The sequence below is a fragment of the Salmo salar genome, chromosome 03 (genome assembly GCF_965601325.2).
Source record: "Salmo salar chromosome 03, fSalSal1, whole genome shotgun sequence".
Lineage (NCBI taxonomy): Eukaryota > Metazoa > Chordata > Actinopteri > Salmoniformes > Salmonidae > Salmo > Salmo salar.
Window position 1 is genome coordinate 55910503 of NC_138293.1, and position 23162 is coordinate 55933664.

General features: G+C 44.3%; 1 protein-coding gene across 6 annotated transcripts in view; it reads left to right on the forward strand.

Annotated features, from left to right (window-relative positions):
* Positions 1 to 23162, forward strand: part of LOC106600922 (bromodomain-containing protein 4) — a 67625-nt gene that overhangs the window by 39587 nt on the left and 4876 nt on the right. For 3 of the 6 annotated variants that reach the window (XM_082973603.1, XM_082973604.1, XM_014192709.3), the window contains 17 exons: positions 490 to 931; positions 2861 to 2998; positions 3323 to 3458; positions 7631 to 8019; positions 8494 to 8895; positions 9120 to 9248; positions 9901 to 10179; positions 10512 to 10732; positions 11475 to 11854; positions 12191 to 12298; positions 12569 to 12771; positions 13297 to 13516; positions 13902 to 14341; positions 18609 to 18921; positions 19153 to 19259; positions 19828 to 19990; positions 21481 to 21623. In XM_082973603.1, the coding sequence (XP_082829729.1) occupies positions 662 to 931; positions 2861 to 2998; positions 3323 to 3458; positions 7631 to 8019; positions 8494 to 8895; positions 9120 to 9248; positions 9901 to 10179; positions 10512 to 10732; positions 11475 to 11854; positions 12191 to 12298; positions 12569 to 12771; positions 13297 to 13516; positions 13902 to 14341; positions 18609 to 18921; positions 19153 to 19259; positions 19828 to 19990; positions 21481 to 21623 (4041 nt within the window). In that variant the 5' untranslated portion in view covers positions 490 to 661. The remainder of the gene's footprint in view (positions 1 to 489; positions 932 to 2860; positions 2999 to 3322; positions 3459 to 7630; positions 8020 to 8493; positions 8896 to 9119; positions 9249 to 9900; positions 10180 to 10511; positions 10733 to 11474; positions 11855 to 12190; positions 12299 to 12568; positions 12772 to 13296; positions 13517 to 13901; positions 14342 to 18608; positions 18922 to 19152; positions 19260 to 19827; positions 19991 to 21480; positions 21624 to 23162) is intronic. The other 3 variants (XM_082973601.1, XM_082973602.1, XM_014192710.3) reach the window with 3 other exon arrangements.

Genomic DNA, 23162 nt, shown 5'->3' on the forward strand with positions numbered 1-23162 from the left:
ATACTTTTTTTTTTAAACAGCTGTAAAATATTAGCCTAAATATAAACCATCAACTTATTGAATACTATTGAGGGTTTCAGCATAATTTTTAAATTTATTTTACTATGTCTGTCTTAGTACATGTTTTAAGGCCAAACCGATGGCAGTTGTCAACAAAAACGACAGTTGGAAGATTTGCAGAGTTAATGGAAAATGCCATTGTTGATTTACATACTTTTATCATTATTAGGCTATTTTCTCTTGAAACTTACGGTCTATCCACTAGAAGCTCATGGACAATATGGACACAGTTAGAAAAATGTATACAATATATGAAAAAGTTATTCAAGTATAAATTGCCAAAGTTACCATAGATTGCCATGGATTGCATGTTACTTACCACAATTACTGAAGATTCCGGTAACTGGTAAATTAACGGGAGCTTTGCAACCCTATATGTCTGACAAAGATGCTAATGACGGTCTGTCTGTCTCCCCCCTCTTTTCCTAGAGAGGCTAGTGAGGAGTGCAATGGAATCAGCGGTGCTCTCTCAGTGGAGTCGTCCGCGCCGCCGTCGAGACTGAACAACTGGTGTCCCGCGGCCACTGCCGCCCCTACCCCAACCCTTACCCCTACCCCTGCTCCGGCCCCTGTGCCCGCGCCCCAAGTCACCTCCGCAAGAATGGGGGACGGCCTGGACGCAACCACAGTGCAGATGTCTTCGTCAGGCAGCAGTAGCAGCAGCCAGGGGGGGCAGCCCCAGCCCTCCACCTACGTACCCACAGTGCCAGAGTTTAACCCACCGCCCCCGGAGTACATCAACCCGTCGCAGCCCAAGCGGCAGACCAACCAGCTGCAGTACCTGCTCAAGGCGGTGCTGAAGACCCTGTGGAAGCACCACTTCTCCTGGCCCTTCCAGGCACCTGTTGACGCCGTCAAACTCAACCTGCCGGTGAGTAGTGTGTTTGTCTGGTTGGCTGGCTGGCTTTCTGGCTGGCTGGTGTCACGCTATGTGGACTAGAAAAGGAGAAACGAACGACCTGAAAAATAGTCTTTGGAAGTTTCATTAATTTAAAAGTTGAATTCACTAAATAGTCTTTAGATCAGGTTTGGGTTGTAGTATACCTACAGGAAGGTAATTCTCCAGGAACAGGGTTGGAGAACCCTGCTTTAAACTTCTATCCTGACTACCCATCCACATCGCTCTGACCAAACGCCACACTCAGTGTTTCTTCTCCACCATGAGTCCGGTTTTGCATTTTCTCCCTGACATTTTATAAACTGCGAACACGTTCTGACCGTTTTGGTCCCAGATACAGAAGGGTTGGGCCAGATTCGTCATAGTGACACAAGGAATAAATACACAATGAATAACGCGAAACGTTGAGTCAAAGTAACATGGCTATATACAGGCAGTACCAGTACTGAGTTGGTGTACAAGGTAATTAACGTAGCTATGTGCATATGCACTCAGTGACCAGTTTATTATGGATACCATCTAGTACCGGTTCTGATTCTCTTTTACCTCCAGAACAGCCTGAATTCTTCGGGGCATGGACTCGTTGCTCAATTGGTATCAAGTGACCTAACATGTGCCAGGAAAACATGCCCTACACCGTTACACCACCGGCACCAGCCTGTACCGTTGACACCAGGCGGGGTGGGGCCGTGGACTCATGCTGCTTACACCAAATTCTAATTCTGCCATCAGCATGACGCAACAGGGACCGGGATTTGTCGGACCAGGCACTGTTTTTCCACTTAGGTAGTCCAGTGTTGGTGATTGCGTACCCACTGGAGCCGCTTATTCCTGTTTTTAACTGATTGGAGTGGAACACGGTGTGGTCGTCTGCTGCAATAGCCTATCCGTGACAAGGATCGATGAGTTGTGCATTCATTCTGAGATGCCGTTCTGCACACCAGCGTTGTACTGTGCTATTATTTGCCTGTTTGTGGCCCGCCTGTTAGCTTGCACCATTCTTGAGGTTCTCCTTTGACCTCTATCATCAACGAGCTGTTTTCACCCACAGGACTGCCGCTGACTGGATGTTTTTTGTTTGTCGCGCCATTCTCTGTAAACCCTAGACACAGTCGTGCTTGAAAAGCCCAGCAGGCAGGACAGTTCTGAGGTACTAGAACCGGCGCGCCTGGCACCGACGATCATGCCACGCTCTAATTTGTCTAGGTCACTCGTTTTGCCCATTCTAACGTTCAATCAAACGGTAACTGGATGCTTGTCTGCCTGCTTCATATAGCGATCCACGGCCACATCACTCACCGTTTGCAGGAGCGAACCCTTTCCATTAATGGGGTGGTATACCTAATAAACTGGCCAGGGTGTGGGTAGGCGTAAAGTGACTATGCAACAGGATAGATAATAGACAGTAGCAGAAGTGTATGTGGTGAGTGTGTTAGGCCTCAGATTGCATCTGTGCGTATGCTGTATGTGTGTGTTGGTATGTCTGTGGGTAGAGTCCAGTGTTTGTCCATAGTCGGTGCATGACAGTTGGTGCAAAAAAGGGTAAATGCAGGTATTCCGGGTAGCCATTTGATTAGCTATTTAGTTGGCTTACGGCTTGGGGGTAGAAGCTGTTCAGGGTTCCTGTTGGTTCCTGACTTTGTGCACTGGTTCCGCTTGCCGTGCGGTAGTAGAGAGAACAATCTATACAATTTCCAGTGAGTGCTTGTTTTCCCTTTTCTAGTTAACGCCCTTAACTCTGCACCCCAAAGAGCTTTTTTGCCATGGAGTATTGAGTTAATTATTAATTCTAGTAGTGTTTCTATGTGTGGCCATGCCACCTAAGCACCCAACATGCACACTTGGCAGATTCCTCTGTCTGTGACTCTCCTGTTTTAATTGAATTATACATAAACATTTCAGGACTACTACAAGATTATTAAAGTTCCTATGGATATGGGAACGATCAAGAAGCGACTTGAGAACAGCTACTACTGGAACGCCCAAGAATGTATTCAAGACTTCAACACCATGTTCACCAACTGCTACATTTACAACAAGGTAACGATGCAGTAATGCACCGTAGCTGTTGTCAACCACCACCATAGAAATATAATCTATAGAAAGGGCTTGGAACCGCTAACCCTAACAATTTGAATGAGGTGGTTCATTTGATGACCACCACACCCCGTATATTTAGAGTTGAGCGTACTTTTAGAGTGGACGCTGTTTTAGAATGGATGCTTTTTCCTAGGTAGTGCTAGATAAATGTATGTCTGGGTCCGAGGTAGTGCTAGGTCTGTGCACGTCTAGGTCCTAGGTATGTCTAGGCTTTGGTTTCTGGTAATATATTAACATGGAGTGTCTGTCTCCCCATGCCTGCAGCCTGGAGATGACATAGTGTTAATGGCTGAGCAGCTGGAGAAGATGTTTCTCCAGAAGATTACTGAGATGCCCCAGGACGAGACGGAGATTGCTGTCATGACCGGCAAGGGACGAGGCCGGGGCCGACGGGAAGGAGGTAGGGTACAGCACACACACACAGGCACACACTGAAACAAGTACACACCCCTGGCCTGGGGTTTCCAATACCCTTTTCACACTACTGAACTGTGCTGTGCTGGCCAGGTTACACGTCCACCATAGTTGCTGGAAGTTGTCTTTTGTCATCTTTTTCATTTTTTTCATGTTGTTTCAAGTGAGCACTTTTCAAACTAAATAAAAGGAAGAATTATCACTGTGAATCATCATAATGTTTCTGTCAATTAATCCCATAAGGGATGGGTCGCCAACTTGCACCAAAATACATTTAAGTTAATTCAATTTAGGGTTGGGCAGTATCCACATTTTTGTACCGTCATATCGCTTTTGTACCATATCGGGTATACGGTATTACCGTAAGTGCACACAAGGGTTGCAGTTTAAAAATAAATAATATTTCGTTATTTATACGCACAAAACTTTTTAGGAAACCAAGATCTTTAGGGCCCTGTAAAATCCATTAAAAAGTATTTGCCTCATTCCGTTTTATTTGTTCCCAAATTACATTTCCCTATTTTAGTTCTGTTTCCCCCATTCACACCGCCCAAACACTTATGTTCCTCTTTTTCACTACAAAACATAGAAATTAGAGGTCGACCGATTAGGATGTTTCAACACCGATACCGATTATTGGAGGACAAAAAAAAAAACGCAGATGCAGATTAAAAAAAATATATATATATATGTGTAATAATGACAATTACAACAGTACTGAATGAACAATGAACACTTTTATTTTAACTTCATATAATACATAAATAAAATCCATTTAGTCTCAAATAAATAATGTAACATGTTCAATTTGGTTGAAATAATGCAAAAACAGTGTTGGAGAAGAAAGTAAAAGTGCAATATGTGCCATGTAAAAAAGCTAACGTTTAAGTTCCTTGCTCAGAACATGAGAATGTATGAAATCTGGTGGTTCAATATTCCCAGTTAAGAAGTTTTAGGTTGTAGTTATTATAGGAATTATGACGCGTCGACTATTTCCCTCTAAACCGTTTGTATTTCATGTACCTTTGACTATTGGATGTTCTAATAGGCACTTTAGTATTGCCAGCCTAATCTCAGGAGTAGATGGGCTTGAAGTCATAAACAGCGCTGTGATACAAGCATTGCTAAGAGCTGCTGGCAAATGCAGTTAAGTTTGAATGAATGCTTACGAGCCTGCTGCCGCCTTCCACCGCTCAGTCAGACTGCTCTATCAAATCATAGACTTAATCATAATATAATAAACACACCGAAATATGAGCCTTAGGTCATTAATATGGTCAAATCCGGAAATGATCATTTAGAAAACAAAATGTTTATTCTTTCAGTGAAATACGGAACCGTTCTGTATTTTATCGAACGGGTGGCAACCCTAAGTCTAAATATTGCTGTTACATTGCACAGTCTTCAATGTTATGTCATTATTATGTAAAATTCTGGCAAATTAGTTCGCAACGAGCCAGGCGACCCAAACTGTTGCATATACCCTGACTCTGCGTGCAATGAACGCAAGAGAAGTGACACAATATGCCTAGTTAATATTGCCTGCTACATGAATTTCTTTTAACTAAATATGCAGGTTTAAAAAAATATACTTCTGTGTATTGATTTGAATAAAGGCATTGATGTTTATGGTTAGGTACATTCGTGCAACGATTGTGCTTTTTTCGCAAATGCGCTTTTTTTAAATTATCATCAGGCTGTGATTCGATGATAAACTAACATTATATATAACGCAGGACAAGCTAGTTAACCTAGTAATATCGTCAACCATCTGTAGTTAACTAGTGATTATGTGAAGATTGATTTGTTTTTTTTATAAGGTAAGTTTAATGCTAGCTAGCAACTTACCTTGGCTCCTTGCTGCACTCACACAACAGATGGTCAGCCTGCCACGCAGTCTCCTCGTGGAGTGCAATGTAATCGGCCATAATCGGCGTCCAAAAATGCCGATTACCGATTGTTATGAAGCCTTGTTATCGGCTCTAATTAACCTCTCTGGGGTATGTGGGCTAGCGTCCCACTCGCCAACAGCCAGTGGAATAGCAGAGCGCCAAATTCAAAACAACAAAAATCTCATAATTCAAATTTCTCACACATACAAGTATTATACACCATTTTAAAGATAAACTTCTCGTTAATCCAACCACAGTGTCCGATTTCAATAAGGCTTCACGGCGAAAGCATACCATTAGATTATGTTAGGACAGCATCTAGACAAGAAAAACCCCACAGCCATTTTCCAAGCAAGGAGAGGCGTCACAAAAAACAGATGCAGCTAAAATTAATCACTAACCTTTGACGATCTTCTTCAGATGACACTCCCAGGACTCAATGTTACACAATACATGTATGTTTTTCTCGATAAAGTTCATATTTATATCCAAAAACCCCATTTTACATTGGCGTGTAATGTTCAGAAATGTTTTGCCTCCAAAACTTCCGGTGAATGAGCACATCAATTTACAGAAATAGTTATCATAAACATTGATAAAATATACAACTGTTATGCATAGAATTAAAGATAAACTCCTTAATGCAACCGCTGTGTCAGATTTCAGAAAAGCTTTACGGTAAAAGCACACCTTGCAATAATCTCTGAGTACACCGCTCAGTCACCAAAACAAGCCATACAGATACCCGCCATGTTGCGGAGTCAACAGAAGTTAGAAATAGCATTATAAATATTCACTTACCTTTGATGATCTTCATCGGAATGCACTCCCAGGAATCCCAGTTCCACAATAAATGTTTGTTTTGTTTCGATAAAGTCCATATTTATGTCCAAATACAGTTTCTACAGTTTGTAGAAACATGTCAAGCGATGTATAGAATCAATGTTAAGGATGTTTTAAATCATAATTCTTCAATAATATTCCAACCGGACTATTCCTTTGTCTTCAGAAATGAAAAGGAACTCAGCACGTTCTCACGGCTGCGCGCATGATTGAGCTCATGCCATTCTGTCAGACACCTGATTCCAATAGCGCTTATTCTCTCCCCATTCACAGTAGAAGCTTGAAACAACGTTCTCAAGACTGTTGACATCTAGTGGAAGCCTTAGGAAGTGCAATATGACCCCACAGACACTGTATATTGGATAGACAATCACTTGAAAAACTACAAACCTCAGATTTCCCACTTCCTGGTTGGATTTTTCTCAGGTTTTCGCCTGCCATATAAGTTATGTTATACTCACAGACATCATTCAAACAGTTTTAGAAACTTCAGTGTTTTCTATCCAAATCTACTAATAATATGCATATCCTAGCTTCTGGGCCTGAGTAGCAGGCAGTTTACTCTGGGCACGCTTTTCATCCGGACGTGAAAATACTGCCCCCTACCCCAAAGAAGTTAATAGGCCTTGCCATGCCGATTAATCGGTCTACCTCTAATAGAAATTTACAATTTTCACATGTTGATATTGCAGTGGTGCTGGAGATTATGAATATGAAGTTGTATTTTACAGTTTTTAACCACATCAGGAGACCCTTTGATGTCTGGGCAAAATTTGAGAAAGTAAAATGTTTGGGTGTAGTACCCCTTCTAATTCCAGTGCACACCAGCAAGAGGCTGTTTTTAGCTGTGTTTTGGCACAAGCGTTGGTATAGTTTGCAAAACAAACATCCACTGGATTGATGCAAATAATCATGATATCATTCTGCCAGGTAGGCAGAGGCTACTTTGTAGTTAATGTTCAATTGAAAAGGTTTTTTGGGAAACCTTTCCATCTACCAGAAGACTTTTCATTAGCATCATGCTAAAGGCTGCACAAAGTGGTAGACGCGCGCTCCGTACATACACAGACGGGAGTTCTCTTTGCCTCTTCAGAAAGTTGCAGGAAATGCGAATCAATTATGCATTCTGTTCATGTTTAATGGTAGACTTGGGCTAATTGCTACATTTTCAATACATTTAGTTGATTCCCTACTAAGTTCAATGTTGATTTTATAGGGCCCTAGAGCTCTATCCAGGAGGGGGTTGAATGTCTCTGCTGTAACCAAGAAGCTTCATCTTGACATTTAGCCACTTAGCTACCAAGTTAAAAAACCAAATGCATAGCTGGATATCATTTAATTGACGTCTTAGATGTATTGTACTTATTCAATGTCATTCATTCTTTCATGCGTTGTTTGGTCTCTGTGTCTCACACCCTCCCAGGTCTGAACTTGAAGCCAGGCCCGACAATGGATTCTCCGTCCACCACCCCCCAGACGCGGGGCTTCTCCAGCCACTCCCCAGGCCCCCAGACCAGAGGACCACCAGTGCAACAACAGACCCAGGACCAGGGGCCTCCATCTCTACCTCCTCAGCCCCTCATTCAGGCCCTGCCCTCCCGTGTGCCCCCAACGCTACCTGTCCACACCCATGCCCACGCGCCACAGCTCGGGGCCCCCTACTCACTGGGCCCGTCGGACCTGCCTCTCCAGGCCCCTCCTAAGCTCCCTATCATGACCTCCGTGCCTCCTCCCCCCACCCAGACCACCCTGCCCCCCACGTCCATTCAGAGCACCGCCCCCATACTGCAGAACCCCGTACCCATGGCCAAAGTGAGTAGGATGGAGGGTTTGGCATGCATGGGGAGGGTGCTGGGTATATTGCTTGCAGAACTGGGTCATGTTTATTTATAGCGCAAAATGGAAAATGAGAATGAGAGTTTCGAGGTGGTCCCTCCCTGTTTCAATCTGTTTTCTTCCATTTGATGCATAATAAACGACCCTTGATTCAAATAGTATTTGTGTTCCTTCAATTACTTTCAGCATTTAATTGAACCTCTCTGGAGTGCCAAATGGGCAGGGTTTGCACTTTTAGGGCTACTCCATTGGTTCCATTGCACCAGGGAAGCTCAATCAATCGCAGTTCAGAATGCTTTTGACAAAATTACACTAATGTGTATTACCTTAAGCATCTGATCTAAAACGATCACATTCTGCTCTCATGCTCTGCCTCTTCTCCGTCCCCTTTCTGTCCCTCTCCCTGTGCCCCTCATTTCTCTATCCCCCTCTTCCCTTCCTCCATTCCAGCAGAGAAAGAGCCAGAAAAGGAAAGCCGACACGACCACCCCCACGGCTAACGACCAGCTGAGCGAGTCTTCTCCGGCTGAGTCCAAGTCGGGTAAGACGCTGCCGCGGCGAGAAAGCGCCAGGCCCACCAAGCTTCTCAAGAAGGAGGCTCCGGACTCCCAGCACCACCTGGGCCTCGGGATAGGTCTCGGTCTAGGGGGACCCGTAGGACCAGGGGTAGGGGCTCATAGCCCCAAGCAGCAGGAGCAGCTACGGTACTGCTCCAGCTTGGTCCGAGACATGTTACATAAGAAGCACGCCGCCTACGCCTGGCCCTTCTACAAGCCAGTCGACGTGGACATGCTGGGGCTGCACGACTACCACGACATCATCAAACACCCCATGGACCTCGCCACCGTCAAGGTGGGTTTGAATGGAACGCTATTTCGCTGTGTCCCAAATTGCACCTTTTTCCCTTTTGACCAGAGGCCATAGTGCACTACTTTCGACCAGAGCCCTATGTTGGGTTAGGGTTGGAAAGAAAGCCTGAAGGAGTGTAGCTCTCTAAGGGATTCCCTGGTCCTCTCTAAAAGGATTCCAACATTGCGACGTGGTTTTGTTGTTGACATGTGGTGATGTGTTTTTAGGTGAAGCTGGACAGCCGGCAGTACAGAGACGCCCAGGAGTTTGCTGCCGATGTGCGGTTAATGTTCTCCAACTGCTACAAGTACAACCCACCCGACCACGAGGTGGTGGCTATGGCACGCAAACTGCAGGTAATAACACTTCTAACCTGGTAAATAATAACACTCTCTGAATTCCATTTCATTACTTACATTTTCCAGAAGGAACTTAAGTGTGGTAACATAAAGATATATTGTAAATATTTAAATGGTAACATTCACGCTTGACAGATACACACGCAAGGTATATATAATGGATTTCATAACAAATGCCCACATGAGCTTACGCCTTTTCATGTACCTGTTTGCTAAACTATTTGCTGTTTTAATGTTTTACTGGTGCAGCAGATGTTTGAATCAGGGTTGTAGGGAGAATACGTTTTGAAACCAAGTGAAATTTATAGGTACTACCAGTTCCTGAACACCGACGTTTACTTTTCCATCGCAACTAGTTTTGCTGCGGTGCGCCCTATTGAACACCACCCAGTTCTGTTCTCTACCCACTCTGACACTGAGTATGTCCTCTCCCTCCCTCCCTCTCTCCCTCCCTCCCTCTCTCCCTCCCTCCCTCCCTCTCCCTCCCTCCCTCTCCCCTCCCTCTCTCTCTCTCCCTCCCTCCCTCTCTCCCTCCCTCTCTCTCCCTCCCTCCCCTCCCTCCCTCCCTCCCTCTCTCTCTCTCTCTCTCTCTCTCTCTCTCTCTCTCTCCCTCTCTCCCTCTCTCCCTCTCTCCCTCTCTCACCAACAGGACGTGTTTGAGATGCGCTTTGCCAAGATGCCAGACGAGCCCGAGGAGACGTTGGCTTCGGCTCCTGCCCCCGCGCTGCTCCAGTCCTCCGCCCCTATCATCAAGTCCCAGCCGCCGCCCATCTTAAACCCCGCCTCCTCCATCCTAGGTCCCGCCTCCTCGGTCAAACGCCCCGCTTCCTCCTCGGACAGCTCCAGTGATTCGTCATCGGAGTCGGAATCGTCCACGAACGACTTGGAGGAGGAGAGAGCCCAGAGACTGGCCGAGCTACAGGAACAGGTGAGGAAAGACCGAAATGACATCATTGAATGCAAGTAGGATTGGATTGAGGGATTCCATCTTCTCTGATGACATCTCTATTCGTCATACATTATTGTAATGAACCATAACCCCCTCATAACTATCATCTTCCTGATTTTTCTTTGTTGGCACTAATAACATCCATTTGTGATACATTTGATGGATAAATAAAGTTGTTTAAAATCTAATTGAATCCCTGAGGGTGGATGAGGGTGGCTGTGTCATTTCTGACCCCCTGGGATATTTGGTTACTTCCAGTCAATGCCTATCCATTGTTTTTTGACCGTTGGTTTCCTGTCTGTCTGTTTCAGCTCAAAGCTGTTCATGAGCAGCTGGCGGCCCTCTCGCAGCCACAGGCCAGCAAACCAAAGAGAAAAGAGAAGGAGAAGAAGAAAGACAAGCACAAAAGGAAAGGAGCGGTGGAGGAGATCCCGGAGCCGGCCATTCAGTTCCCCAAGAAGACCAAGAACAACAGCAGCAGCAGCAGCAACAACAACAAGGAGCTCCTGCCCAAGAAGACCAAGAAACCCAGGTAGGAACAATAATAGCCTTTTCACACTACTGAGCCAAGCTGAGAGGAGGGGTATGCTACAAAGCAGGACCAAGGAGTAAGCCAGCTAACTTGCCTGACTATTTTGATATTATCATTTTTTTAAAGAGGAGCTTGAAATGGTCATGGTCGTATTGATAAAACAAATTAAATCAAATTTACCAGAAAACCAAGAGTTATTTCCGGTTGCTTATTAAAGTTAGCTGGCTAACTCATTGATCCTGGTTTGTTGTATACCCCTCTGTACTGCACTGGCCTGGTTCTCCATCAGTCTATACACGGTACAATACACAGCTACGGGACGTTCTGTCTTAGGTGTGGCATTGGTACAGAAGTCAGGACCTGTGACATTTACCAGGGGACACAGAATTTGCTGAGCGCATGGATTGTATTGACACATTATAAACGTTGCTGACCTCAATTTGCCTTTGTCAAATTACTTCATGGACCTGTTTTGTTGATGTTATTTATAAGCTTCTGTCTCATTTCTACGGCAAGTGTGGTAACATGATTTGTTTTCTCCCTCTGCCTTGGGCTCTTTCTGCATTTCACGGAGATGTTATGTTACTGTGGCTACATTACAATGTCCATATACTGGCATAGTACTTAGAATTCACTACTTCTTTCGAAGTAGTATTCTTGTTTGGACATTGGAATAGAAAGGTTATTCCGCTTCCAGTTGAAATAGTACTGATGGTTTATATATTCTGCTCTGATCTTGCAGTAAGAAGGAGGGAGGTGCGGTGAAGAACAACCGCTCTGCAGCCCTGGGCCCTCAGGCAGCGCTGCAGCCCCCAGCTCTGCAGCCCGTGTCTGGCTTGGGGGAGGGCCTGGAGGAGGACCCGGCTGCAGCCGGAGTCCCCGGGGAGAAGGGTAAGCCCATGTCGTACGAGGAGAAGAGGCAGCTGAGTCTGGACATCAACAAGCTGCCCGGTGACAAGCTGGGTCGTGTGGTCCACATCATCCAGTCCAGAGAGCCCTCGCTGAAGAACTCCAACCCCGACGAGATCGAGATCGACTTTGAGACGCTCAAGCCGTCCACGCTGAGAGAGCTGGAGAGATACGTGTCATCGTGCCTCCGCAAGAACAAGAAGAAGGTTCCTGGTGAGTCTCAACATGCGTATCTTTGCCTCCTCTGTGGCCAAACAGAAACTCCCGACTCCCTACAAATCACTTGTAATTGAATAATGTTGCATAATTAATTCAAATGAATCCCAAAATTACAGTTACAAAACATGAATAACAAGGTATTGTTAAGATAACTTTTCTACAGCTTTCCTCTAGCTCCTAGGTCACACTTAAAAAATATATATATATATATTGTTTCACCAAGCGGTTTCCTTTAACTTTGAGCAATGCAGTGTGTTGTTGACCTAACATATTCGTGGAAGATAGTTTGTCTTGAGAAGCTGTCGAGTCACATGCTTCCCTCTCCTATAGTGGCAGAGAAGACCATGGAGGCCATGACGGCCGCCAAGACCAAGGCCAGCTCTTCCTCTGACTCGGACAGCAGCGACTCCAGCTCCTCAGACAGTGATGAGGAGAAGGGTAGGGACACGCTGCAAGCCCTTCTCATTTCACTCCTCAAATGTTGTTTTTTAAGCCTTTATTATCTTCTTTGGTTTGAAGCGTAACATTGAGGTATTTCACACATGCCTCGTTATTTACCTCGTGCGTATACCACGGTCAATACTTGAATATTTGACTAGCTCACATTGTGGCTGTGTTTAAAACAACCGATTTTTATCACGTGTTCAGAATTGATAGACGAAAGCTTGGTTCAGTAGTCAGGATCTCCTCTCTCCCTTCTCTTGTCAGGAGTGGCTCCTAAACAGAAACAGAAGAAAGGCCACGGAACCAACGAAGGGAAGAAGCCCCATCTCCACCATGCCATATCTGGAGCTGGTCCGGTCCCCCAGGGCCACCCTCACGCCCAGGCTCCTGTCCTGCAGCCCAGCATCCACCTGAAGCAACAGCAACATAACCCCTCCCCAGCCACCTACATGGCCCCTCCTCCCCCGGTAAGATTTGATTGATTGATTAGATAACTAAACGTAGTAGGCTGCTCCAGCCTGAGAGATGACAACATATTTAACATTTTGGTCATTTAGATAACCTCATCACAGTCCTAAGTACATTTTCTCTCAGCAAAGTCAGTGCTAGTAGGAAAAGACAAGTGCAGGATTTATTTAAGGTACTTAACATTACATACATGATCAATTATCCAGGATAAAAACACAGCTCGAATGCTTATTTCCTATGTGGTCCTAAAGATGTGACATGATAGCATTTGGTTGTCTGTTTTTGTAAAAGCTCATTACAGGATTTAAAAACAACGACAAGACGATATACATAATATATATATATTAGGGCATTTCACTACACCCGCGATAACATCTGCTAAATATGTGTATGCGACCAATACGATTTGATAGGGATGGTGACTGTACAGCGGGACTACACAGCTGATTAAAAAAGCATTTGGCATCACTGAAAAGTGCAGCAGGGAAGTTCAGTGTATGATTGCGCTTGTGTGTAATGTCTAGGTAACGGTCACGGCGTTGGAGTCCTCCCAGCTGCTGGAGAACACGTTTGATTCGCTGTCCCACTTCGGCCAGCAGCCCCTCATGCACCTGTCCCAGCACCACCACTCCTCGTCGCCTGCCGTGCCCCCCCACCTCAACGCTCATTCCGCAGCAGGGCCCGTGTCCCCAGAGACGCACCCATTTCTCAACCAGCACCCCATTCTCCCCAACCCTAACCCAGGTAAGTCCCGGCCTCTTCAAGCCACACCTGCCAGATAGTCTTTTTCTATTTTTTTCTAATATTTGAGCTGTGGTTGATTGAGCTTGCCTGGCGTAATGGGACCAATGGAATAGTCCAGAATGTGCGAACGCCACCCATCTGGTGCACTGGGCAGGATCGATCCAACGCAAACAAAGTATTTGAAAGAAAATACTTTCTGAACCCAGTTCTGCAATAAATCGGTTTCGTGTTACCCGGAAAGCTTCCTAAAAAATTATTCTAAGCATTTATTGACCTATGATTAGATTAACTAGGCAGTCCTTTGACTTTTTCCATTGTGATGTTTCCATCCTGACTCTCCTAACCACATTTTGTCATTGTTTCCCTTCCTCCTCTTCACCTGTAGCTTTGCACAACGCCTTGCCCCAGCAGCCGTCTCGACCCAGCCACAGGGCAGCAGCTCTACCTCCCAAACCCCCCCAGCAGCAGCCGCAACCAGCGCCCCAGCCAACCCTACAACAGCTTCAGCCACAAGCCCCTCCACCCCAGCACCACCTCCCGCCCCACATCCTCCACCCCACCCCCCCTCAGTCTCTGCAGCAGCGGCCCTTGTCCCCCCCCACCCTCACCCCTCAGGGCCTGCTGTCCTCCCAGCCCCCCCAGATGCTCCTGGAGGACGATGAGGAGGTGATTCCACCCTTACCCCTCAGCCAGATGCATCTCTACCTGCAGCAGGGACAGAGCCAGGGAAGACCTGGCCAGCAACCACACAATCCCCAGCAGATCATGCAGTCTCTCCAGGTTCGACAACAACAGAACCAGGCTCCCCTCCTGCAGTCTGTACAGGTCTGTATTGTGTATATGTTGAGTGTGTAATATGTTTATTTTAAGGCTGCCCCCGACAAAAAATAAATATTGGTAGACCGAGAGTCATCATGTTCAATCCATTGGTAGAAACGTCTAAACCTATTTTTTCCATATATAGGCAGACACAACCTATGTGTTTGAATAAAACCAACTACATATGCACTGAGCTTGTCTGATGCTTTAAGCACAGTGTTTGATTAAATAATTAAGACACAAATGACTCAAAGAGCCTGATGGTCACACTGTGTTAAAAAAGACAGCGAGTTCCTGTGTGACTGGCGCACGTTGTCTCGCTCTCCTCCCTACTGCAGCGAAAGACAGCACAGCAAGTGTTTATTGCGCTGTCCGTGCTGAAGCTGCAACATCATTACAGCCATTTTGTTAACTTGTTTCTGACTGAGAAGTTCTGTTATCAAAATCCCTCATTTGTTTAGGAAAAACATTCCCTATTCCCTCAACCCTTGCTTTCTTTACGTGAAACATGTAAGCATCGCATGCTTGTGACCAATAGAGCCTGACCTATAGCCTATCATAATCACATCAATGAATTGGTGATAATAAACTCCCAACGTGCTAATGTCGACAGAGAAATGGATGCGGAGGACGTGAAAAAATAAACTTGAACCGGTTGAATGTTTACTGGTTGCTCAGGAGGGAAAGGGAAAGTCAGATCTTTGGAAGGTATTTGACTTGGTTGTGGAAACTACTGGAGATCTAGAAAAAGGAGGGTATAGGAGCAAGCGTTCTGTGAGTAGTGTGTGTGCCAAACAGTTGCTCTTAGATTATTATTTTTTTTTCTGTTCATTTGGAACAGTGTAAACAACACTAAATAATTGTACCAGAGAGTCTGTTCTAACGAAGAAAAAAATAACAATAAAGCCTTTATTACAGCAGACTAAAAACAGCTCCTGAATTGCGGTTTATTTCTTGTTTAGGCTAATTATTCAAAGCTCCCTTTGTTTAATTTTAAAACTAAAAGGCTTGATTGCATTTCAAAGCATGAACGTCTCTTATGCTGTGTGATGGCATGAACGAATAAATGATTGATTGATACATTAGACTATATATTGGCCTAAATACAGGCCTAAGTTACGGTATTAAGACTAAACAGGACGCGCTGTTAGGCCTACAGCTCGATAGTGGTTGTACAAGGCTACTCTACAAAGCCTACTAAGAATCACGACATTACTTTTTATAATGATGATCATAATAATTATTGTAATAATGAGATCAAGAGAAAGGAGGGTATAGGAGCGAGAGCTGCGTGCATGTTATACGTGACCAACAGGTGCTGTAAGATTACAATATAATTTTTCTTCCTGTTTGGAACAGGGTAAACAATAAGTAATACCAGTCTGTTCTAAACCCCTCCAGAAATTGTAAAGCCTTTATTACAGCACAGCAAAGATTAAAAACAGCCAAATCTGTGAAATTGCTTTATCCAACATTTTGCCCGTTTCATGAGGCTTGGTGCACACGGAATCAGTAGGCTATTAAACACTCACGGGCAACAGAAGTAGGATCTGTCTTATTTCTTTAGAAACAGTACCAGTCAAAAGTTTGGATACACCTACTCATTCAAGGGTTTTTCGTTTTTCTGTGGAGACATCAAAACTATGAAATAACAAATGGAATCATTTAGTAACCAATGAAGTGTTAAACAAATCAAAATACATTTTAGAATCTTCAAATGAGCCACCCTTTGCCTTGACAGTTTTGCACACTCTTGGCATTCTCTCAACCAGCTTCACCTGAAATGCTTTTCCAACAGCCTTGAAGGAGTTCACACATATGCTGAACAGTTGTTGGCTGCTTTTCCTTCACTCTGCGGTCCAACTCATCCCAAACCATCTCAATTGGGTTGAGGTCAGGTGATTGTGGAGGCCAGGTCATCTGATGCAGCACTCCATCACTGTCCTTCTTGGTCAAATAGCCCTTACACAGCCTGGAGGTGTGTTGGGTCATTGTCCTGTTGAAAAACAAATGATAGTCCCACTAAGCACAAACCAGATGGGATGGCGTATCGCTGCAGAATGCTGTGGTAGCCATGCTGGTTAAGTGTGCCTTGAATTAAAAAAAAATCACAGACGGTGTCACCAGCAAAGCACCCCCCACACCATCACACGCTTCATGGTGGGAACCACACTTGCGGAGATCATCGGTTCACCTACTCTGCATCTCACAAAGACACGGCGGTTGGAACCAAAAATCTCAAATTTAAACTCATCAGACCAAAGGACAGATTACCACCAGTCAGTCAATTGCTTGTGTTTTTTGGTGCAAGCTAGTCTCTTAATATTGGTGTCCTTTAGTAGTGGTTTCTTTGCAGCAATTCCACCATGAAGGCCTGATTCACGCAGTCTCCTCTGAACAGTTGATGTTGAGATGTGTCTGTTCCTTGAACTCTGTGAAGCATTTACTTGGGCTGCAATCTGAGGTGCAGTTGACTCTTAATGAATTTATCCTCTGCAGCAGAGGTAACTCTGGGTCTTCCTTTCCTGCAGTGGTCCTCTTGAGAACCAGCTTCAACGTAGCGCTTGATGGTTTATGCGACTGCACTTGAAGAAACTTTCACATTTCTTGAGATTTTCAGGATTGACTGACATTCATGTCTTCAAGTAATGATGGACTGTCCTTTCCCTTTGCTTATTTAAGCTGTTCTTGCCATCATATGGACTTGGTCTTTTACCAAATAGGGCTATCTTCTGTATACCCCCTCTACCTTGTCACAACACAGCTGATTGGCTAAAACGCTTTAAGGAGGAAAGAAATTCCACAAATTCACTTTTAACAAGGCACACCTGTTAATTGAAATGCATTCCAGGTGACTACCTCATGAAGCTGGTAGAGAGAATGGGAAGAGTGTGCAAAGCTGTCATCAAGGCAAAGGGAGGTTACTTTGAAGAATCTCAAAAATAAAATATGATTCCATATGTGTTATTTCATAGTTTGGATCTCTAGTAAAAATAAAGTAAAACCCTTGAATGAGTAGATGTCCAAACTTTTGACTGGTACTGTATATATGGATGATTTATAAAGCCAGGCACATTTAACAGTTAGGCTATTGATATATAGACCTAATTAAGTTGGGGTTTGCTATCTCCTCAATTTGCTTAGACAATTAGGCTAAGCCCTATTCGCAGGGGACTTCTATTACTAGACAATTTTGGTTACGTAATTATTACTCCAGAATGTCCATTATTACAGAGGACGATTCAGACGGGATTACTTTTCTCCAAACTCTGTTAATTTTTTTATTTATTTTTTAATTATAAATTGAGAGTTATGATGGAAGCCCAGGTGATAACAGGGCTGCACTGTTAACTCGAGCTTAGTTCCCAAGTTTCTAAACCATACCAAACCATATTTGGGTATAGTGTTGTCATAATATTTAAATTGAGGAAGTGTGATCATAATCATTAGGATATTTTAGCAATCCGCAGTAGAGATGCGTTTTTAAGGCTCTGGGTGCGAAAGTCAACTTCTAATTTCCAAACGTTTACGTCAGTTGTATGCTGCTTTGCAATCTATTAACAGCAAGGGTTACATTAAATAGGCATATTATTTTGTACTGATGTGTTTGGCAATAATCAATCCATTTCTACAAAACATATGAACGAAAGCATTCACTGTGAGTGTTGCTACATTTCGCTCCTTCGTATATAGGCTATGCGCAGCACTTCGTTCAATTTATCGAATCAGTTATTGTTTTCTTCCGCAACACCGGTCAAACTCAGACATTTCTCTCAAAACACAGGGATGTCGATTCGCAGGGAGCTAGTATTATCAGAGTTTGCCAAAAACAGTTGGTTATTCTGGCTGGAATTGTTTAAAAAAAAATATGAAAACATAAAATTTACCAGTGGTGTAAAGTATTTTTACTTAAGTAGTTTTTGGGGGGTATCTGTACTTCACTATTTATATTTTTGACTACTTTTACTCCACTACATTCTTAAAGAAAATAATGTACTTTTTACTTCTTACATTTTCCCTGACACCGAAAAGTACTCATTACATTTTGAGTGCTTAGCAGAACAGGAATATCAGCCCTAGTTTATTTGGATCCCTTTTTAGCTTTTGCAGAAGCAGCAGCTTCTCTTCTTTGGGTCCACATAATGTGTATATAATATTTGTATTGTATTTGTTGTGTGTGTAATGTACGTTTATTTCTTATACAGAGTCACTCTGTGTCTTGGTAAAAATTTGCCCTCTGGGACATTAAATTGATCCTATCCTCCTATCCTAGGTCCAGCCCTCCCAGACCTCCTCTCTTCAGCCCCCCCAGCTCTCAGTCCAGCCCCCCCAGCCCCAGTCCAAGCCCATCCCCCCCTCGCGCCAGATCCTACCCCCGCACCAAGTAGCCCGCCACCTGCAGCAGCATGCCCAGATGGGTTACCCCTCCCAGGGGCCGGTGGCACAGCAGACGGGTCAGTCAGACAGGCAGGCCGCTGCAGGGCAACACAAGGGGTCAATGCAGTCCTCCGCCAAAGCACAGCACATCATCCAGCAACAGCAACACCCCTCCCCTCGACAGATCAAGGCTGATCCATATAACAGTGGTGAGACTCAAGTGTTGATTATATTGGTTGAAAGGCCTCAGATCTCTCAAAACCTGGAGAAAGTGTGTAGTGTCTCAGGAACTACATTATTATAACATAGCAATCTAAACAGCGTGACTGCAAAAGAGACGACCTGGACCGTCGTGTGTTTCGGTATGTTAGGACACTGCGCTGTAGGTTTTGAATCCGACTAAATGGTGATTCTACTCATTCCCTCTGTTCTGCCTGCAGGGCACCTAAGGGAGAACCCCTCCCCCATCATGATGCATTCCCCCCACCTCCCCCAGTATCCCCCCATAACGCACCAGTCTCCGCCACACAACCTGCAGCCCAAGAAAGTGAGTAGCGCGTGTGTATCTGTCTCTATTTCTGTCAGTCTGCATCTGGATCGGTTTTGCAAACGCGCATTCAAATAATGTTTTCTATCAAGTACTACAGCTTCGCTGGATTGTTTGAGCTTGCCTGGCACAATGGAGTTTATTGACTAGTCCTATAAAAAAAAGTGTGCTGCAGGCAGGCTCAAACGAAAGCTGAAAGTATTTGAATGAAAACCACAATATTTGAATCACTGGTCTTGTCTGGTTGTGCCGTGTGAAGTTCGATAGAGCCTCTGTGTGTGTGTGTGTGTGTGTGTGTGTGTGTGTGTGTGTGTGTGTGTGTGTGTGTGTGTGTGTGTGTGTGTGGTGTGTGTGTGTGTGTGTGTGTGTGTGTGTGTGTGTGTGAGAGAGAGGAATGTACGTGTTAACCTGCATTTCTATGTGCTTGTTGAAGGGACAGCAAGCACTTAAGCCACAATCCTGAGTGTTTTTAATGGGTGTATATCATTCATCGAAACGACCATTGAAGAGCAGAACATCTTCCAGAATGTGCCGTTAACCCTGTCCGGCCGTGTGCTGTGTGTTGAAGGAGCAGCGTGCGCCCCCGGCCCTGGTAACCTTGAAAGAAGAGAAGTTGCCTCCCTCTCCGGTGATGAGAGGAGGAGAGCCCTTCAGCCCAGCCATGAGACAAGACCCTCACAAACACCCAGACAGCCACAGCAAGCCCTCTCTACCAGGCCACGCACAGCAGAGTGAGTACACTCGTATGTGGGGACATTTTGCCGTTCCCCACAAGGATTTCTTTATTTATTTTAGGTTTAGGGTTTGGAATTAAGGTTAGGTTAAGGAAAATAGGATTTTGGATGGGAATCAATTCTTTGGTCCCCACAAGGATAGCAATACAAAACTTTGTGTGTGTGTGAGGGCTGGGCGGTATACTGTATTTTACTATATACTGGTTTGGGTTTTTACTTTACCTTCTATAACGGTATTTCAATGTTTGGTTTGTTAAATACGCCACTCCGCCGTGTGTAACGTCATCTTTTATAGTTTACTCCGCTACTTGAGTCGTTGCTCTCACTCTCTCAGCAAGCCCCCGCCCCCTGTCACTCAAGTGACAGTTGTGCAGTTGTTGCTCGACCGCGAGGCCACTTGAGTCTGCATAGTCAATGCAGCAGATGCAACAAGACGTCGATGACAGCGATGCTGCTTTCCACTTCGCTCCTTAATATAAATCCACAAAGGTTTTACAATTACACTGTTAGTTTCTCTTAGTCTGCACCCAGCTAGTTTGTCTTTTGTTGGCAAGTTTTGGCTAAAATAAATCGTCTTAGCTGCTAATGCTAATCGCTAGTCAGCTGGCTAGCAAATAAATGTTCTGCGTCAGAACAAATGTAGCTAGCTAATACAACCTGATTTCGGTGCTAGTGTAGGCCTAAATCTGCATGTTTGTGCATCAGTGTCTTCTAAATCAAAAAGGAATAGGCGAGCCATGAATGTTAGCTACATGAAGAAGGAGAACGTTCAATGTAGCCAAAGATTATATGGTTCCCTGGGAAACACTGACCAACACTTTGGTTTCTACTCTGTCACAATAACTCCTTGGCATTTTCATTCGTTGTCATGTCAAACACCGTATTCAAAGTACCTACTATTATATTTGAACTATAGAATTAGAATAATCATTATATTTCCATGATTCAAACAACTTCAAAGTGTTTTGATCTAAATCGCAAGTCAACATTTGGTTAAAAACAAAGCCTAGATTTATTGCCCATATCATATCGTGCAGCCCTATGTGGCAGTGTGGAAATGATCTCCAATGATTGCAGGAAATGCAGAAATGGATGAATATGCCAAATAAATGTTGGTTTAAGTTTGATTAAACAGTATAAAACGAATCAGAACGGGGAAAGCCCCATTTAAAAACACTTAGAATGTATGTGTTGCCACCATGGGGTCATGAACTACTCATAAAGCAAATGTAGAACTTTTATGATTCAAAAACATAAAATACAGTCAGATATTTTGGCCATATTGCACAGCCTAGTGTGTTTTATTTGTGGGTATACTATTTATGGGGCTGTACTGTGTGTGGAAGAACAGTATTGGGGAATAGTGCTCATCTGTAGACAGACACACGTTCCATAAGAATGAACGTGATTGTGTGTAAAACAAACGAGCACATATGTCTTTCTTTTTGACATGTTCTGTATTCCTTGTGTGTGTTTACGTGCATCAGATGTGAAGTCGATGGACAGCTCTCGGCCGGTCATCCGTTGTTCCTCAGAGCCCAGCGGTCCTCCCTCCTCCTCCTCCTCCCTGCCAGACAAGGACAAGTTCAAACAGGAGCCCAAAACGCCCATCGCCCCCAAAAAGGTACAGGTGGGTGGAAGACAGAGCAGCACGTTGCCATACACACATACACCGTATTGTAAACCTATGGGTGGCAGGTAGCCTAGTGGTTAAGAATGTTGGCCTAGCAACTGAAAGATCACTGGTTTGAATCCCAGAGCTGACTAGGTGAGAAATCTGTCGACATGCCCTTGAGCAAGGCACTTAACCCTAATTGCTCCTCTGGATAAGAGCGTCTCTTAAATTACTCAAATGTAAATGTAATACAGAGTATACAAAACATGAAGCTCTTTCCCCGACAGACTGACCAGGTGTAAACTATGATCCCTTATTGATGTCACTTGTTAAATCAACTTCAATCACCGTAGATCAGTGGACACCAACCGGTCGATCGACTCGTCGATCTCCAAACATGTCTGTAAAAAAACAAATGATAAAGTCTTGTTAATAATTTTTTTTTATTAGTCTCGGGCTGTTGGTGGTAGGTGCAGCCAATGCCTACCCGGCGCACAGGGCAGCTGAAAACTGTTGCCATTTCATGTGTCTGAAGGTACTAACTCTGCCTTCCCGGTGGGCCTGGAGAGGAAATCAAGTGCACTATGCCACCGCTGGCCAATCAGATTGCGCAGATGACAGTGTCTGCAGTAACGTAGCAGGCATAAAAGAAAGCCACAGCAAAATTGATACTGTGAGATTTCAGGACGTTTAAAACCATGACTAGAGAGAGACTGTTAACGAACACATCAAAGAGCTGCTGTTTTTATGACTGAGTTCATGTTTAAGTTCTCACTCAGCACTGTCAAGACTTTGTATTCAACACTTTTTTATAAGCCATAAAATGCGCGTTCTTCCCATTTCCACTCAGCGCTACAACAAGCACTGCAGCAGTAATGAATGAGGAGGAAAGTGTATCTATGGGCTTGTGTTGTTGTTATTAGCGGCTTGGGTCTTTTTTAATGTCAAGGAATATTAGATTTTCTCTGTTCATAGGAGTAACAACATGAATTTGTGCATGAGGCAGAAATAATGCGGTGTGACTTGAGTTTCACCATCATCTGGAAGAGAGTGTCCCTTTTTGGTCAGTGTCAGTGGAGGAAAGGGAGAGGGGGGGGGGATGTTGAGAGACAGACCCTCAGTCTGCTGCTCTCTCCCTCCGCTGACACTGACCATCAGATGCGTGGTGCTGTGCCTCCCAAGTAATACAACAATGGATCTGTTACCGGTGGGATCATGTAGCCTACCTCAAATTTTGAATTAGAATTTTAAAAAATGTCCCAGACTACAAAGCATTGGCAGGTAAATTCAAGCAAAGCCAGTATGCGGTGATAATGTATTGGGCCTGTAGCTTACTGCGCAAAACTCATTGCTACAGAACTGTTTAATTGGCTAATGTTGCATAGGCTGACATTTTAAGTCACGTTAATAAAAAATCAGAGCGGTAGATCTCGGCATGCGTTTTGACTCAAAGTGATCTTGACTCAGAAAAGGTTGGTGACCACTGGTGAAGATGAAGGGGAGGATGTGGGTGTGCTGTTCAGAGGGTGAATGGGCAAGACTAAATATTGAAGT